The sequence below is a fragment of the Leopardus geoffroyi genome, chromosome B4 (assembly GCF_018350155.1).
Source record: "Leopardus geoffroyi isolate Oge1 chromosome B4, O.geoffroyi_Oge1_pat1.0, whole genome shotgun sequence".
In the NCBI taxonomy this organism is placed as follows: domain Eukaryota; kingdom Metazoa; phylum Chordata; class Mammalia; order Carnivora; family Felidae; genus Leopardus; species Leopardus geoffroyi.
The window spans coordinates 6,789,438-6,808,410 of NC_059341.1; the positions used below are offsets into that span (position 1 = coordinate 6,789,438).

General features: G+C 46.1%; 1 protein-coding gene across 1 annotated transcript in view; it reads right to left on the reverse strand.

Moving 5' to 3' along the window:
- The window catches only part of ITIH5 (inter-alpha-trypsin inhibitor heavy chain 5), an 80,370-nt gene extending 70,221 nt beyond the window's left edge, over positions 1-10,149 (reverse strand). The window contains exons 1-2 of the mRNA XM_045467238.1: positions 9,945-10,149; positions 918-962 (exon numbers count right to left, since the gene is read on the reverse strand). Coding sequence (XP_045323194.1) covers positions 918-962; positions 9,945-10,034 — 135 coding nt within the window. The 5' untranslated portion in view covers positions 10,035-10,149. The remainder of the gene's footprint in view (positions 1-917; positions 963-9,944) is intronic.
- Between the last annotated feature and the right edge of the window lie 8,824 nt (positions 10,150-18,973).

Below are 18,973 nucleotides of genomic sequence, written 5' to 3' on the forward strand. Positions count from 1 at the left end.
TGTCTCTGACCCGGGAGTCTCCTGTACTCTGCCGGCATCCATGCAATGGCACCAAACTAACTCCCTGGCTTGTAAACCGGGGAAAATCCAGACTCCTCACAATTCTGGATAAACGATGTTTATGTTCATCGTCTATCTGTCTATAATCACGCGAACATGGAAACAGACATGAAAGAATGACTACGAGATTAATAAACTTGGGAGGATCAGGAGAAGGAAGGGGGAGGAAGCCAAGCAAAGAATAACAAGAACACAACGCCCCAGTCCGGCAAAGATGGGAATGATTGTGACGGCGGTCGTGCTAAAGCTAGAACTGACTCACAGCACCCAAGTGTAGAGAGGCCCTGGATAGATGCCTACCCACTGAGGACCTGTTGCAGAATCCACATCCCGGAGCCGGGAGGTGTGTCCCCACATCCCAGTATGGCCCTGCACCCGCAGTGGTAAAGAAGAACCGAGTCTGGGTCAAGTAAGCTCTTAGGGTTCCTGATCACGTGCCCAAATTCCAACCTGAGAGCCCCAACATGCACCAAGAGCCGTGCTCAGCTCCATCACGGGAAGCTGCCACCTACAAATGTGACTTCTTGGCTTTAGTTGTTTACTTCACAACAAAGCCTTTATTTCTTGTGTAAGAAAGCCATTAAATGTATAGGTTAATTTAAGTTTCGTTTCTTTTTTTTAAAGGCTCTGAAACCCCAAACTTTGTCCTCAGAGCCCTACTGAAATAATCAGGTCTCTTTCCGGAAAGGAAAGTTCACTTAAAGAAAGGCTTGTAAAAGCTACGCTGTTTCATGTCAGGATTCTTCCACATGCAACTTTACAAGCTTTGGAAAAGCTGCCAGCAGAGCCAGGGCCTGGTTCAAAACACGCAGAACAGGAGGGGACGGACATCAAAGATGCACCGTGAGTATACGTACCAGCCTCTGCAACAGTCTGACCTGCCTCGGTCCCCTGAATCCAACCTGTAAGAAGAAAAAAGCCATGAAATAGGCTTGTGAGGCCATTCTGAAATGAATTACCTGAGGGGGATTAAAACCGATCCAAACCTACAGAAGGGATTATGCATCCTGAAAAGCAGATTGAAAATTAATTAATTACTCACCCTGAAATTAAGATTGGACCCTTAATTAAGTCACTGCCAGGCCAGAACTAGAATTCATCCCCCAGAGTCCTGGTTGACTGCGTGACCCATGATGTCACTACCTCCTCACCTGAGAGTTCTTCTATCTGTTACAACAATAAGTATGAAATGATAAAAAGAAAGAATTCATCAGAATGTCTGTGCTCTGTTTCACTGTATTCCTGGCTTGAAAATAAAGCTCTTTTTGTCTATTACAATGAGTAAATGTATTCAGTTCTACTCTGACGGGCTCAATTATTCAACTCAAAACTTGAGGAAACTCTGCAAGCAAAACCGAATTTACCTTGAATTTTCTTACTGTATTTTTTCTGGTTTAGCCATCCTTTCTCACATGTGGAAGAGGGGCACGAGAAGGTGAAAAAGTCCTCATTAAAAATTGTGTTAATTAATCAGCCACTCTGGACTAATTTAAAAGTCTTATTAGCTGCTTGTCGAACAGCATTCATAGCCAATCACTGCTTAAATAAAGTGTTAACGACAACTGCTGTGAGTAATAAATCATCCTTTCTAGAGGACAATTTGATAATGTAGATCAAAAGCTTGAAAAATATGCCTAGACTTTATGAGTATCTTTTTTTTAACAGCTCTACGATGTGTAATTTACAAATATAACTCATTCACTTAAAGTGCACGGTTTAGTTTTTTTTTTTTTTTTAGTATATTCAGAGTTGTACATCCATCACCACCATCAATTTAGAACATTTTTATTAGGTCAAAAAGAAACCCTGTACCCCTTAGCTGTCACCTCCCAACCACTAATCTACTTGGTCCCTGTGGGCTTGCCCATTCTGGACGTTTCACAGGAATGGACTCATATGATATACAGTCTTTTATGACTGGCTTTTTTCACTTAGCGTCATCTTTTCAAGGTCATCCCTGTTTTCTTTTAATTTTTGTAATGTTTTATTTATTTTTGAAAGAGAGAGAGGGAGAGACACACAGAGTACAAGTCGGGGAGGGGCAGACAGGGAGACACAGAATCCAAAGCAGGCTCCAGGCTCTGAGCCGTCAACACAGAGCCCGACACGGGCTCGAACTCACGAGAGATCATGACCTGAGTCGAATTTGGATGCCCAATCGACTGAGCTACCCAGGTGCCCCGAGGCCATCCCTGTTGTAGCATTTATCAGTACTTCATTCCTTTTTGTGTCCAGATAATATTCCCTTGTATGGACAGACCACATTTTGTGTATGTGTTCGCCAGGTGATAGACATTCAGGTTATTTCCACTTTTTGGCTATTGTGAATCATGCTAAATTTACATAAACATTCACACACAAGTCTTTGTGTTGGACATAGATATCCAGGAGGGGAGTGCCTGGGCCATACGGTAAATTTAAGTTTGACTTTTTAAGAAATTGCCAAACTGTTTTCCAAAGTGTCTGCAACATTTTTACATTCATGCCAGTAGGCATGTTTTTTGATTTAGAAACCCTACTTCACAGAAAAGTCCCATGAGAGAAAACAAGTAACAGAAAAAAAATAAGAAAATTCTTTGCAACTTTTAAAACAATTGCTAATAATGAGAAACAGCCTAAAATAGTCTTAAAAAGAGGTCTGGTTAAGTATATTATGATACACAGATCAATGAGAATACAGCTACAGAAAATAATGATGTGTATCCATACATCAATAAATGTTCATTTACTGAATCTTTATCTGCAAAAGTACTGCGTTTCCTCGGTCCCTGTGGGAAGACAGGGCCATGTGACGAGCTATTGCCAAGAAGCTATGAATGTAGGTAACATTTGTCACTTCTGCGTTAAGTGATTTAATTACAGTGGACCATCCTACAGAACTGCTTTTTCGTTCTGGCACAGTAAACAGCAGTGTTGGAAATGGTGGTGGCTCCATCGAGCCCAAGTTCCCAGTGGCCCCCACCAACCCAGGACAGACGAGCTGTACAAGCAAGGAATAAATGTTTGGTATCTAAGACACTGAGGTTTTTTTTTTTTTTTTTTTTTTTTTTTAAATTTTTTTTTTTTTCAATGTTTTTTTTATTTATTTTTGGGACAGAGAGAGACAGAGCATGAACGGGGGAGGGGCAGAGAGAGAGGGAGACACAGAATCGGAAACAGGCTCCAGGCTCTGAGCCATCAGCCCAGAGCCCGACGCGGGGCTCGAACTCACGGACCGCGAGATCGTGACCTGGCTGAAGTCGGACGCTTAACCGACTGCGCCACCCAGGCGCCCCGACACTGAGGTTTTTAAGACATCGTCACCACAGAGTGACCTAGCCTATCCTGATTAATAAATCCATGACGCGTTTTAAGTGATTAAATCTGGTAACAAAACATCACATCTAACGTGATCTCGTTGTGTGTAAGTCACGTGTTTGTATGTGTAGAATATATACCGAAATGTAATGGCTGTTACCTGTGGGTGGCTGAACTCTTTTTCTTTACACTTCCCCGTATTATCTCCCATTTTGACAAATTCACGTTTTACTTCCGAAACAGGAAAGAAAAAAAAAGCAATAAAGATATTTCCATTTAGGAAACTAAAGTCATAACAGTAACTGTTTTAATCCCTATCCTCTCCTGATCTCCCCTGAAAAAAACAAAAATATATATATGTATATATATATATATACATATATGCTATTATAAATTATTATTATAAGCCATTATAGAGCCTCCTACTCTACAGAGCATGGAACAGAAGAAATACCACAGGATTTAGGTTGACACCCACCACCCTGACTCCAAATGAGAACCAAAGAATTAGTGGGATGATACTGATTTGTCTTTCTACAATGAGGGGTGATGTCTGAGCCACTCTCCAAGGGACACTTTCTGGGCAAGGTCTCCACCAGTTCTGCAGGTTCATCTCAGGTCTTTCCCTTCCTCAAACTGTGGAATAGGCTGGGGACCGCTTAACATAGCGCTGGTCAGAGGGAAAGCCCAGCCCCTCCCAGGTATTATGATCTGTGATTGATCTAAAGTATTTTCTTTGAAGTTCCCTCCTTTGTAAAATAAGTTCTCCAAGAAAATAAACAAGCTTTAAGGAGAACAAGAGAAGTTGGTTTTTCATTTTTGAGATGACTATCTTATGTCTCAGGGGATCGCTATGGCAACACTTCAGTCCAAGTTTAAACGAGATTGAACCAGAATCAAAACTTCCCGGTACAGACAGACTCCTGGTGCCAGCTAGGATCGGCTCTGGAAATCACACCAATGTCATCAGCGTTGTTTTTAGTTAGGGATTCCTGATCCCTCTTATTGTTCAAGTGCTTCCCTGGGAGTGGGGTTCAAGAACAGATACGTAACTGACTCCAGCTCACTGTCAAGGGCTGCCACGCACAGTAATCTCAAGAGCTTGGGGCTCCAAATCATAGACTTGCCAGAGAGCTCCAAAAAGATTCTTTGCTCCTGCGGAGCTGAGCTTCCTTCTCAAGCATCAGAACAGAAGATTTCCAGGCCACAATATTTACTGAGAAACATAAGCCAGGATCCTTGCCATCGAGGACCATACCATATAACTTGAAAGAAAGAACTGTGCTCGTGACAACTTAACAGACAGGGTCGTTTTTGTAAGTTACAAAGGAAACGGAAAAAAGTAGAGTTTGCTAGGCTGCCAGTGACGATGAGAAGCTTTACGACGGAGGTCCGGTTGAACCAGCCAGGTAGGGGTTTGGGGAGTGAATGAAAGGACAGGAGAAATGGACGGAGAATCAGGTTCAACAGGAACTATGCTGAGAAACAGCTTCAGAGATCCACCACTGCCTCTCCAATATGTATGGACCAAGCAGCACTCACTACCAGGAGGCAGGGGTAGGTGAAGATTTCCTTTGTGCAAAGAATATAGTACTAACAGTCATGGCTCTGGAGTCTAGAATCCCCCATCTACGTCATCAGTTAGTCTAGCTCTAGGTAAGATGGCAGGCACGGCTTAAACGTTCACAATTTGACTAAGGACTGTATTTGTTCCCCAAGATTTATCACAGTGTTGGATCACGATTAGAAGAGAAGAGAAAAATACCCTTAGAGCGTTCCAAGAAGTCCATAAATGGGAAGAGCATGGGAGGAGAGGAAAACGCAAAACCCAATTCTAACCAGGGTGAAAGACACTCAGAATATGTAGGACACAGACATTCCCTCTTGGCATGGATGTTTTAATGACCCAGGATGACTGAAGAGAGACGTGAAGACAGAGTTCATTCCCTCTACTCTTCCATTTGAGCTCTATCACTGGGTCTGTGACCCCAGGTCCCATAACAGATCCAAAGGACACTGCATTTGGGCTAACCTCAGCCACACTGCCATCAAGGGACTGAAGTCGTGAGTTCCTACAGGGCTCTGGGCTAGGAACTGACCTACCAGGTGGCCCGTGTCCCCTGAGGATGTCTGAAATCCTGAAATCAAGATCCAGGAACTCAGAAGTCAGTGCCTCAGAGATCTGTTATAGGGCCTGAAACAAAACGTAGTTGGAAAGGCACTGGAGTCACCATCTGTCACCTGGGCTGAGAACAATTCGTGTAGGTAACTCTGAATGACTCACACAGAAGTTTTACTCCTTCGGGGTAATGTTGCTACAGGCTGCTCAGCTATTTGCAACTCAGGATGCCTATAATCTCAGCCGTGGAAGAAGAAACTTTAGTTTGGAGTTACAACTCCAAACCATTTCCAGGTAGGTTTAAAAAAAAAAAAACAAAAAAAACAAAAAACCGGCCACTGGCCTTAGGCAAGTCACTGTTTCTTTTCATCACCTGTGAAAAACAAGGGAAATGGACTTTGCCTCTAGGAAAATAAGGAGGGGATTCAGGAGCCCCCCCACCACAAAAAGCTCAGGTCTCCATCCACGGCCCCACCTTCTTAAATGGAGCCAGTCCCTCGTTAGCAACAGAGAACTTGCTGGGGTCTCCGAACCAAACCCTGAAAACCTGGGAGGCCAGATCGCTTTCTGTGGAGCATCCAAGGTTTGGGAAGAGTGCTGGTTAGGAAAATGACCCGGTTCTCTATACATCCCTATCCTCCCTCCCCCTCCCACTCAAGGAAACGAGAGATGGCTGGTTCGGGCGCGAGTAAATCTCTGGACTCTCTCCCACAATAACCTCCTTCCGGTTCAGCCTGACGACTCCAATTCTCCAATCACACCCGTGCACATAAAGGAGACGGTACAGAGTGGCCTGGAGCTCACAAAATCTTTTATGGACTTTACTTGTTCAAGAGTTAAGTACAAAAACAAGAACAAAAAAATTTGTCGTCTCGATTCTTGATTTGTGTTTCTGAATGCAAAGGTTTGGTTGCTAGCGACAGATGATAAAAAATTAACACTCCCAGAAATTCTCAATTCGGGGGATCAGAGCATCCCCACACTCGATGTGGTCACCGCAAGCCTATACTCAACGCCATCCCTATTCCAGGAGCCACAAATAAAAATCACATTGAAACAAATTCTATTAGGTTATAAATATGAAAGCGGCGTTGCCTTTGGAGGAGTCCTTGAAAGCCTGGCTTTGGCACTCAGCACACCTGGGTTCTACCCCGGGCTCTGCACGTATCACTTGGGTATGTCACTTCCTCTGGGCGGATTCCCATGGTTCTCCTGGAAAGTATGCACACGGAGACTTCCCTTGCGGTGGTAAGTCAGAGATTCAACCAGGCCGTCCAAAGACAATAAAAGTAGCTCATTTTACTTTAGTGCTTACTGAATGCATGCACTTTGCCTGGATTAACCCACTTAATCCTCACAATAATCATAAGAGCAGAAGTGGGTTTATTATTTTACTATTACTTAGAGGCTAGTAAAACGTAAGCTTCAGAACCTCTCGCTTGTACAGTCTCGTAACTATGGGAGACACCCGCGGCGTTTGCCAGCCTATAAAAATGAGGCATTTGTTGTGATTTATCATCCTAAATAAATGTTCACTTTAGCACCTAATTTGGTGGTCATAATTTGATATACTTTTTCTTTAAGAGGGCCCTGCCAATTATGTAAACTTTACTTGCCTCTAAAAATGTAAAACTTTAATTGCAGATGAGAGTAATGATCCCTTTTGGCAGATGATGAAACTGATTTCCAGAGAGGTTAAGTCACTTGCCCAAGTACACACAGCCAGTTAGTGCTGGGAATGCACATGTGAACCCAGGCAGTCTGGCTCGGAGTGCTCTTACCCATATCCTTTACTGCTTCTTATTATTTTTACACAGAGCCACTAGCAAACTCTCTGGGACATTCTGAACATGCAATAATTAGTCGCTTTCATTATTTTGTACATTGTACATGAAAAACTGCTTTTGTAATAAGAGGAATACAGCCCTATCCTGATTTAAAGAAGCCATATCAGTTTGAAACTTGGGAAACAGATACATCTGTAACAGGCTGACTTTATACAAGAGACTTCCTTTTTAACATTAATTTCCTGGAAGGTTCTTCTAAAGCTGTATTACTCTAAGTGTGGTCCGCGGATCATCTGTATCAGGATCCCTGGAGCCCCACCCCAAACCTAATGGATCTAAATGGATGGGAGTGGGGGCTCAGGAGTCTGCATAATGAGCTCCTGAGCGTCTATTTGCACACCAGCGTTTGAAGACCACTGCTGATAGCCCTCCCCCGCTATGGGTAACAAATGGGGCAGAGGGCCCGAGGGGAGAAAGGAGCTTGAATTTAAGGTGTCATTAGTGATATTGACAAATGAAGGTAATTAACAAGTAGCAGTTGCAATGGGAGCGAAGGGGTCACGCTCATGTAAGTTGAAATTTACATAAAATTCACATATTCATTTACATTTAACAATTAAGTTTGTATGTAACTTTGAAGACCGTAATTATGGAGAATAAGCACCAACTACAGCCCACGTGCTGTTGTTTTAAGTATGTTAATTCTTTCAATCTTCAAACTCCTTTTAATTAAGTAATTTCATCATTCTCACTCTCCAGATGGAGATGGGTAAATAGAGACTCCCAGACAGACAGTAAGTAACTCTCCAGTACGTGCAGAGCCAGGATTTGGACCCAGGAAATCTGGTTCTACAGCCTGTGTTCTTAAATCCCACATCACTCATACTCATACACACACACACACACACACACACACACACACACACACACCCTTTAATAGAGATAAAAAGGTAAAATTGCAAACTTTCATAGAACTTCATATCCTGCAGTTTCTGTCTGAGTTAGTCATTTTCAAGATGAATAAATAGTGCTGTGGTTTGAGGCAGCAAGAATCCCTAAAATGGGCCAAAGCTGTGTCACTCCGTGCAGGAAAAGTCTAGAGTGCTAAGCCCACTTGCTCTGGCAGATGCTGACACTTTCATCCCTGTTCCTAACTCATAAATATAATCCTTGTTTTGGTTTCTCCCACACTTTCCTCCCTCCACGCCCCCCCCCCACAAAAGTTTCAAGCTCTTTACCCCAAATTCCTTCCCTCTGCGCTTCAGCCGTCCAAGCCCAGCAGCAGGAGCTAATGTAAATGCGGACACCAGGCCAGGCACTTGAGGCGTATTAACTGCGCAACCTTTTACACCCCAGTAGTGCCCACATTTTAAAGAATTGGAAGTCGAAGCCCCCAGTGACTTGCCCAGGATCACAGAGCCCGCAAGTGACAGGACCAGGAATCAAGCCCAGGCAGCCTGATACCAAGCCCGTGCCCTTAACCACTTTGCTAACACGTCTACCATTTATCGAGTGCCCACTGCATACCAGATCCTTTGCACAAACTAGCCGCTGAATCCTTACAAGCATACTCGGGAGGAGGTGTATTCTCTGCTGCGACCAAGCAGAAAGCAAGGCCCAGAAAGATTACACAGCCTGTCCAGGCCACACAACTGTAAAGGGCTCAGTGAAGGCCAGATTTTCTTTGCTGGATCCAAAGCCTGCACTTTCCCCACTCCACCTCTCCCCCTCCTGGAATTTTTACTGGTTCCTCCTCCTGCCTGACAAGCCCACAAGAGAAGGATCGCCTAGTTTATTTTGCAGAAATCACAGCCACGTGCAGACTCAACCAGAGAGTAACCACCTTCCAGATCTGCTCTTCAAACCACAGTGCTGGAAAAGGAAGAGGACAAGTAAGCCTACTTATCTCCTGTTCCCATCGTGTGAAACACGCTTTAAGCTACACAATTTTAAAATAATTTAAATGAGGCGTGTGTGAACAGCACCCAGAGATGCAGGTAAGCGCTGCCTGCTTTAACTGGGGCACAGCCACTTCCCCCATGTTAAAACACGAACTCCTGGCAGACGCACAGAATATTAACTAGGGGAAGTGAGCCTTGGGTTCTGGTCCTCCCCGTCAGGCCACCTTTAAACGGCTAACCCACTGATAGGAACCTGATGGGAAACGTGTTACCCTGGCTTTCAGATGGGGAAAGTGGAGGGTTCTGCGAGTTTGGAATTTCTCCTAGATTGTGCTTTTTCCCTGAACAATTAATTAGGAACGACGGTAGTTAACACACTACCCCCTACATGCATCTTGAGGAAGAAACTTCGCAATTAACTGGGGGCTCTCTCTCTCAACAATGAACATCACGCAACAAACTAGGAGAAATCCGCGCAGATAACGGGAGCCAAGATCTGGTTGTGCAGGACTTTCAAGTCCCAGACACAATTCTGCAGGAAGTTCACCCTCCGGGCGATCGCCAAGAGTGACCAATAGAGGGGGAAGCGCAGGAGAAGACTGGGGAACCGAGAGCAGAAGGGGGTACGATGTGACAGGAGGTGGAGGTGATCCCTCCCTTCCTCGCGTCCAGGACCCATCCGAGGGCGTCTGTCCAACAGCCACGCGCCACGAGAAGCCGGTGGGAAGGGACGGCAGCCCGCGCCCGGAGCCATCCCTAGGTCCTCCCACCTCTACTTACTTGCTCCGAAGTGTCATCCCGGGGCCAGGCCTCTCCCAGCGACCCCGCGCAGAGCGGCAGCCCCAAGCACAGCCCCAGCAGCAGGAGCATGGCGGGGGCTAAGGCGCGGCGGCAGGGACCAGGCGGGACGCGCTCAAGGGACCGCTCCCGGGCTCGGCGGCTGCAGAGGCGCTCGGCCCCGCCTCCGCGCCCCCTCCGGGCCCCGCCCCCCACGCGCCCCGCCCCCGGCCCGCCCCGCGTCGATCCCGGTCCCAGTCGGGTCTCCACCGCCCCAGGGAGGAGGCCCCCGCAGGCCAGCCTCACCGCGAGCCAGCTCGCCCCCCGGCCCCCTCCGCGGCCCGCCCTTCAGCTCCGCCCTCCTCGCCCCGTCTCCCTCAGTCGCCTTGTGCCGCCACCTTCAGGGCTTATGACACCTGCCACCCCATCCCCAAATCTTTCTCTCCAGCAAGGTGTGAAATGCTTCTTCCTGGACTAGCTAAAATTCCTGTGGCAGGAGGATACGGGAGTAGCCAGCCTGGCCCTCAGCATACTGCCCACCGCCCCCCCACCCCCTGCTCTCTATACCAATACCCCCCATCTGTTAAATATACTCCCTCCCCTGCTCTATATACTACCACAACCACTCCCTACCTGCTAGCATGAAGCCAACAGGAGACCTTCTGACTTCTGTCCAGAGAATGGCATATGCCCCTTGGCATCCTGCACTGATGCAGAAAAGCCAAATTAAGGGACGCTAATTAGTCGTCTGATGCAGAGAGTACTAGCAATGTTGTCCTCTTTTATGCAGTTCTGGCATAAGGGGGCAGAAAAGGAGAGGCCAGAACTGGCCCTGTGTAGAGTCTCTCTAAATTTTTGGTTATTAATCATGAAAATCAATATCATTGTGTGTGTCAGTGACAAACTGTTGGTGATAATTCCGTTCGGCCCTGGGAAGAATTACCTGTCAACCACCCACACGCAGGCTTGATAGCCTGGGCACCAAGTTTTTATCTGGTAAACACACACTGTAGCTAGAGCTGCTCGTGTATTTCAACTTTCAAAAGACAATCACTTCCAAGACGTTTTCTCGGTCTCTGTTAAGAACTGCATCCAAGTCCACGAGCTGAATGATACTGAGAGGCTGGCCACAACCTCAGTGGCTAAGAACTGGGAAATGGCTAACTCAAATACTGGAACATCCATCCTGTGGAATCTTATACAGCCAGTAAATAGTAATCACAAAGTCTGTGGAAACAGGAAAAAAGCAAACAAACAAACAAACAAAAAGGTTTACAGTATAATCTAAAGGAAAAACTCAACAGTATGGTTATAATTAGGTAAAAATACGGATTCATACACATAAGAACTAGGAAAAAAACATGAAAAATGAAAAGAATGGGTGGTTAGTTTATGGTGATACCTCTTCTTAAAATACTTTACCTAGGGACGCCTGGGTGGCTCAGTCGATTGGGCGTCTGACTTCAGCTCGGGTCATGATCTCGCAGCCGGTAGGTTCGAGCCCCGCGTCGGGCTCTGGGCTGATGGCTCAGAGCCTGGAGTCTGCTTCCGATTCTGTGTCTCCCTCTCTCTCTGCCCCTCCCCCATTCATGCTCTGTCTCTGTCTCAAAAAAATAAATAAACATTTAAAAAAAATTTTAAATACTTTACCTACTCTTTATTTTTATTTTTTTATGTTTATTTATTTTTGAGACAGAGAATGAACGGGGGAGGGTCAGAGAGAGAGGGAGACACAGAATCTGAAGCAGGCTCCAGGCTCTGAGCTGTCAGCACAGAGCCTGACGCGGGGCTCGAACTCACAGACTGTGAGATCATGACCTGAGCCAAAGTCGGTCACCCAACCAACTGAGCCACCCAGGCACCCCTACTTTATCTACTCTTATTGAAATGCTCTTTGCTCAACAAAGACATTAGGAGAAGGGGAAAAAAAACGTGTTGCCATTGTAAAACAAAGGAAAATCATTGGCATTAGCAGTTACTCATCTGTAAGCCTAACCACTGGCGCAGTAAAATACACGCAACCAACAAGAAGCAACAGCAGCTGGCCCAGCAAGGTGTTACAACAAAACCACTAGTAAACAAGAACTCTGAAGAAGGGTCAAAGCATTTTTATTTTTAGTTCTTGAACACAATCTACCAGTGAGGTTGCCAATGTACCCTGTACCCAGGCTGACTCGGAAACCTCGCAGCATACGAATTATGTGCACGCCCTCCCCTCGTTTCTAACTAAGGAGGACAGACCCGGATCTTCTGGAATCAAAGCTTGCCTATTCCCCACTCGCCTCCCAGAAGAAAAATACCTACTATATAAACTGAAGTTGAATTGGGACAGAGCCGCGTTTTTTTTTAAATTTTTTAATATGAAATTTATTGTCGAATTGGTTTCCATACAACACCCAGTGCTCATTCCAAAAGGTGCCCTCCTCAATACCCATCACCCACCCTCCCCGCCCTCCCACCCCCCATCAACCCGCAGTGTGTTCTCAGTTTTTCAGAGTCTCTTATGGTTTGGCTCTCTCCCTAACTTCTTTTTTTTTTCCTTCCTCTACCCCATGGTCTTCTGTTAAGTTTCTCAGGATCCACATAAGAGTGAAAACATATGGTATCTGTCTTTCTCTGTAGGACTTATTTCACTTAGCATCACACTCTCTAGTTCCATCCACGTTGCTACAAAAGACCAGATTTCATTCTTTCTCATTGCCACGTAGTATTCCATTGTGTATATAAACCACAGTTTCTTTATCCATTCATCAGTTGATGGACATTTAGGCTCTTTCCGTAATTTGAGAGCCGCATTTTTTGAAAGGGGACAATAGCTACTATTATTTCGATCCTCCGACAGAACTGGGACCACATCTTTGTCTTCCCCTTCCTTTATCCCCTCTCCATCTTTTCCACATTTGTCCCGACTGGTCTCTGCAAAGGTCCAACGTCAAGAAAAATGACTTTTACTTTCTTCATCTTGTGGGACTCTCCAATTGTCCTGCAGGCCCGGGTTCTGCTCCATGGTCATGCGTAGTTCAAGGACAGCTCTACCAGCTGGATCAGAAATTCCTGGGGGAAAAGCATCTTCCACAACTTCTAGCACCGGGCTAAATACATGGCTAGCACTTGGTCAACATTCGATGAAGGACATTAGGAGATGGGAGGCTTCGGGGTGGGAGCCCCAGCTGGCTGTGCAGGAAAGAAGGCTGGGCTAGCATCCCAACGTAGCCACTATCCAGCTACACGACTTGGGAGACTTTCAGAAATTCCTAGTATCTGCAATACCGTAAGAGCCCAGGCTTCTTCGTGACTTCTGAGCATCTGCATGACTGAATAGGGTCGCTCTTTACATTTTTTTAAATGTTTATTTTGAGAGAGAGAAAGACAGCATGTGAGTGGGAGAGGGGCAAAGAGAGACAGGGAGACACAGAATCTGAAGCAGTCTCCAGGCTCCAAGCTGTCAGCACAGAGCCCGACGCGGGGCTCGAACTCACGAGCTGTGAGATGGTGACCTGAGCCGAAGTCATATGCTCAACTGATTGAGCCACCCAGGCCCACCAGGTTGCTCTTTGAAAACTATGTCGGTGTAATAAAAATAAGACCCAGTGAAAGTTTTCCAAAACTGTTCACAAACATCGGTCATGACTTATATTGGCCTTATAAAGAAGGATGAAAAAATTAACTGCCCCCCCAAAAAGGGGCTGAAGTGCGACCCCCCACATTTGTCTTTTGAGGTCATGTTTCTCATTTCACCTCCAGGGGAGCTGGTCTTCCAGTTTGAGACTCCTGAGCTCTTAGAACCTCAGAGCTCACAGCTAAACCTCAGAAGACCCTAAAGGACATCTTACCCACTGCTCATTTTTCTTTCAAGACACCTCACAGGGCTTGCCCGGGACCTCACACCAGTTGGAGAGAACTCTCTGGCAAGGTCCCAGACATTCATTGACAGAATCTAGTGTGGGGTTCAGCAGCAAGGGCTTCGGAGAGAAGGACCCGCTGGGTCAGAGAGTTCCCGTGTGCCAGCTCTGGCTAGGAAATGGCTCCCCGAATAACTGAAGGATGGGCCAAGGCTTCCACAATTTTAGCGCCAGACTCATAGAGTTAGGGGCTTTATCCTGGTCTCCCACGAGACTGCCAACCGATGGGCCTGCAGCCGTGGCTAAGCCTGTCACGGCAGCGCCTGAAGAGGAAATGGCAAGTTGTTGTCTCTTCCTCTCCCTTGAACCTGTGCCCTGAAGCCCCAGGTTCCTCTACCCAGCTTCTGTGAGAATCGGGCCCTCCCCAAGTCCTCTGGGCTCCCCCTTCGGTCCCTCCCATGCCCCATGCTCCTTCTGAGTATCTGTGAGGCCACTGTTCTAATCTGGGCCAGCCATTTCTCCTCTCCTTGGTCTCACCTTTTTATCTGTTTATATGGCCTTGTGTTTCTCTTGGATCCCTGACAAGTTTGCATAATTGCTACAGTTTCTTACAACCTTGGCCTTTTTTTCCCCTTAATTAAAAGGACTGGGGAGGAAGTGGAGTCCCTTCAACCCTGGCTCCATACTTTCAGGAGCACAGGATGTCCTGGGAGTCTAGTTGCACCCACTTTTTACCTATTTCACCAACCACTGGGTGCGATCCAGGGAGAAGACTTACGGAAGTGGAAACGGAGAATGCACATTTTCTAATTTCTTCTGACAACTTGCTGAAATGACCAACTATTCACAAAGTGTATCACATCAGATGCTAAGTACCCGCACACAGACCTGACTCTGTGTTGGCCAAGGATTGGCTCGTGCTCATTTTTATATCCTGGCACATGCTCTGGAATACGGCAGACACGCAGTTCGTCCGGCGGATGTGTGAAAGAAGGCATATCTGTCATCATGCTCCCCGTGCTAGCTGCGTGCGATACAACAGAAGTTGCAGACATGGTCCATCACCTGGAGGAACTGACCATTTGGATACGAAGGTGGCACTAACAAACGACATCATCTGAGCTCAAATTGTGAGATGGTAATGTAGACGAGGGTGGGACACAGCTGTGGAACAGGGGAATTAGAGAAAGCTTCATGAAGGACGTGGAAGTTATCGGCGTGAATCAGATTTTGGAAGTCAGCTGGAGAAGAGGGAGATTAAGGAGACAGAGAAAGGAGAGGATACAAGAGTGGGAAAGGCTTTGATGTCAGGAAAATGGCAATACAAGCAAGACACAGGACAGAAAGGTTCAAGTTTGGGGAATGACTTGTAGAGTTTTCTTGAGCTGAATGGTGGAAAAGGAGTGTTCAGTGATCCCCAAGTACAAATCGGCTGATCAGTGGCTCATGACAATGTTTTCTCCAGCTCCTTGCAAAAGGGGAAAAAAGAAGGCATTGCAGTCCACCTTTTTCATAAAGCTAATTTTTTTTTTCAAAGAACTGTCCTGTGCTCTAAAGGTCTTTGTTATTCCCATCAATGACAGTGTCTCACTATGGGCCCTGGGGGTGGGAGAGTGAAATGAGTATGTCCCCCGGGGAGGTATGTATCCTGTCGGGTGAGAAGAATGGTAAACCAGAACCTTAGGAAGGTGCTTGGGGTGTTGGGGCGTGGGGTGGGGTGGGGACATGCCATTGCAAAACCTGTCCATACACCCCCAAAACATTGTACCATATCCCTAGAAGTTATAAAGATATTCCTATTTCGGGGCGCCTGGGTGGCGCAGTCGGTTAAGCGTCCGACTTCAGCTCAGGTCACGCTCTCACTGTCTGTGAGTTCGAGCCCCGCGTCGGGCTCTGGGCTGATGGCTCAGAGCCTGGAGCCTGTGTCCGATTCTCTGTCTCCCCCTCTCTCTGCTCCTCCCCCGTTCATGCTCTGTCTCTCTCTGTCCCAAAAATAAATAAACGTTAAAAAAAAAATTAAAAAAAAAAAAAAGACATTCCTATTTCAGTTACCCATGCTTGCTCCCACTATTGGTACTATAAATTGAGTAGGTGAATGAATACAAGTACTTTTTAGAGACGTCAGTGTTAGTGACTCCCCACCTAGGATTCAGCTGGCCAAGTGACAACGAGCCCAGTCTGTATGTGCAGAAAGCTCTACAGATGTGTGTGATATGCCCCAGAGTTGAAAGCCAAAGAAAAATCTCATCTCTGGGGCGCCTGGGTGGTGCAGTCGGTTGAGCGTCCGACTTCAGCCAGGTCACGATCTCGCAGTCCGTGAGTTCGAGCCCCGCGTCGGGCTCTGGGCTGATGGCTCAGGGTCTGGAGCCTGTTTCCGATTCTGTGTCTCCCTCTCTCTCTGCCCCTCCCCCGTTCATGCTCTGTCTCTCTCTGTCCCAAAAATAAATAAACGTTGAAAAAAAAATTTTTTTTTTAATTAAAAAAAAAAAAAATCTCATCTCTCACAAATCTTCATATCCATCTACGCTTTGACCCATCGAACCCATTTTGAGGAGTTTATCATAAAAATAAACCTGCTCTCGTACAAAAGGATGTAGGTACACAGTTATTCATTACAGAATTGTTTTCAATGCCCGGAGTCTGGAAACAATCCAGAAGTTCATTAACAGGAGGAGTCTGGTTAAATATAACGTGGTACTATGAACCTACAGGAAAGAATGAAGAAGCTTTCTAGGTACTGATATAGATACTGAACATATTATATAATTAAGGAAAAAAGCAAGTGTAGTACGTACTGAATGTGTGATACAGGATACACTGTCTTTAGTGTAAGAAAGGAAGAAGGTAAGATACGTAACTGCTGAAAGAATTTGCACGAAGGAATCCCAGGAAGGACAAACAATGAAGAGAAGTGTTTGAGGAAGGCAGAATGGTGAGAAAACGGGAACAGGACAGAGTCTAGCACAAGGAAGGGAGAGATTCTGTTTTCAAGTTTAATTCTTTTTTTTTTTTTTTTTTTTTTTTTGCTTTTGAGCACCGTAAATGTACTACCTCTTCAGGATTAATCAATGAACTTAAAAGTGTAGCTACAACAACAGCAGCAGCAACAAGAATGGAAAAGCTGACTCCTGAGGTTTCTCTCCCATCATTCATCTCTAGTGCGATTGTTGGGTAAATGCTGACCGCAAGAGCATATGGTGGGAGGGGACTGTAGTCCCTACCTCCAGCTTCCCCCAAACACACACACACACACACACACACACACACACACACACACCCATACTCGACAACTTCTGGTTTCCTAAACACTCTTGGTCATTCCTGCCCTCTTGCTTAGCACGGACTCTTCTCTTTTCTGGAATGCCTTCCATGGACTCCCCACCCAATCCTGCAAACGTCACTTCCTCCTCCATGGTCCTGGTCAAGTTGGTAAGTGCGATCGTGCACACCTCTGATGGAGCCCTCATCTCTTTGTTTACCTGCCTGTCTTTCTCACTAAACCACGACCCACCGAAGGGTAGGCTCTGAGTTTTGTTCGTCTTTACATGTGCACTGTCAGCGTCCAGCGTGTCATCCAAGCTTGAGAAATATTTATCGAATGAGTGAGGAAGGCTCCGTTAGAATGGTATGCTTTCCATATTGTACGTTTCACTGAGAATTTCTAGAACACCAGCATGCAGGGCACGCAAGACCTTAGATGAGCACAGACGTCCCTGGAGGTGCACATTTTCAAAGAGAAACATAATACTGTCTCCTCAATTGCCAAAAACATTTAGCCCACAACGATCTCTCTTCGTTATGTATTTTTGTAAGAGTTATAATTACAAGAACCGGGGCAACACAAGGGGATTTTAGACCCTCAATATAATATTCTATGCGATGCTCAATCTTCTCTTAGATTATTAGATTCCTGATAGACCTGAATTCTACATGGTGACAGAAATCAAGTACAAATCCAACAATTCCCCACTTCTACGTCTAGTTTTCTATCCCAGACACCCTTGCCCCCCTCAAAAAATCTGCTTTCAGAACCCTGCACAATCTGTCTCCAAGCACACACATCAGAAGCATCTCTCTCCCTTGAAAAATGTTACGGTTGGGGCGCCTGGGTGGCGCAGTCAGTTAAGCGTCTGACTTCAGCCAGGTCACGATCTCGCGGTCCGTGAGTTCGAGCCCCGCGTCGGGCTCTGGGCTGATGGCTCAGGGCCTGGAGCCTGTTTCCGATTCTGTGTCTCCCTCTCTCTCTGCCCCTCCCCCCGTTCATGGTCTGTCTCTCTCTGTCCCAAAAATAAATAAACGTTGAAAAAAAAATTAAAAAGAAAAATGTTACGGTTTATATGTAGTAATGTCTTTTTAATATTCTTGACTGCTAATGTTGCCTTATTTCCTCAAGTTGCACACACACACACACAAATCAAAGCCAGTCCTTCACCCTTTGGCATTAGCCAGAGATGGCTGCCTTTGTCTTCTGCATCTGCATTGATATGGAATTAAAGCCAGCAAATAGTTCTGAAGAAATATTTGACGGCTGAACAATGCTTTGTCTCCACAGAAGTGCTCATTAAACAGCGAACCATCTCAGTGCAAAGCTAAGGATCATTTTCATTTTCTTTTGGAGGGATGCCCAGGGCAACAAGCTGTGTCCTAGTTTTCCAGGCTTTAACCTGCGACCACGGAACACTTGAAATAGCACAGAGGAGCCACCGATGCTATGATGGAGATGGACATCCAGTTCAACCTGCCTCAGTGCCCGAGGTTAATGCCCCTTCCTGCTACTGTCTGACTCCAGGGCACAAAGACAGAGGAGCCAGCAAAGCCTGCGCTTGATCCACAGGGTGTGTTTTCTCCCCAGAGACCTGCCAGATCCTTTCCAGACAGATGCTGGGAGACGTCCGGAGAACTTTGAGTGAAAGCCACAGGTGTGTCTTTGGAAGGCTTCCGAATAAAACAAAACAGCGTTGGCTTTGTGGTTGATGCCGAGAGGTATCTCATACCCCGTGAATCAGACCTAACAACCAAGCTGTCATCAGGGTCTTTCGGTGGCACTCGTGGGCTTGCTGCCTGCTGGCAGGAGAGAAAGCCTCCCGTCTGCGTGACACGCGCAGCAGGTTTGGATCTCACGGGTTTAGCAGACTTGCTAAACAAAACAGGTAATCCTTTTTTCCCTACATCTCAGGGGTTCCCATACTG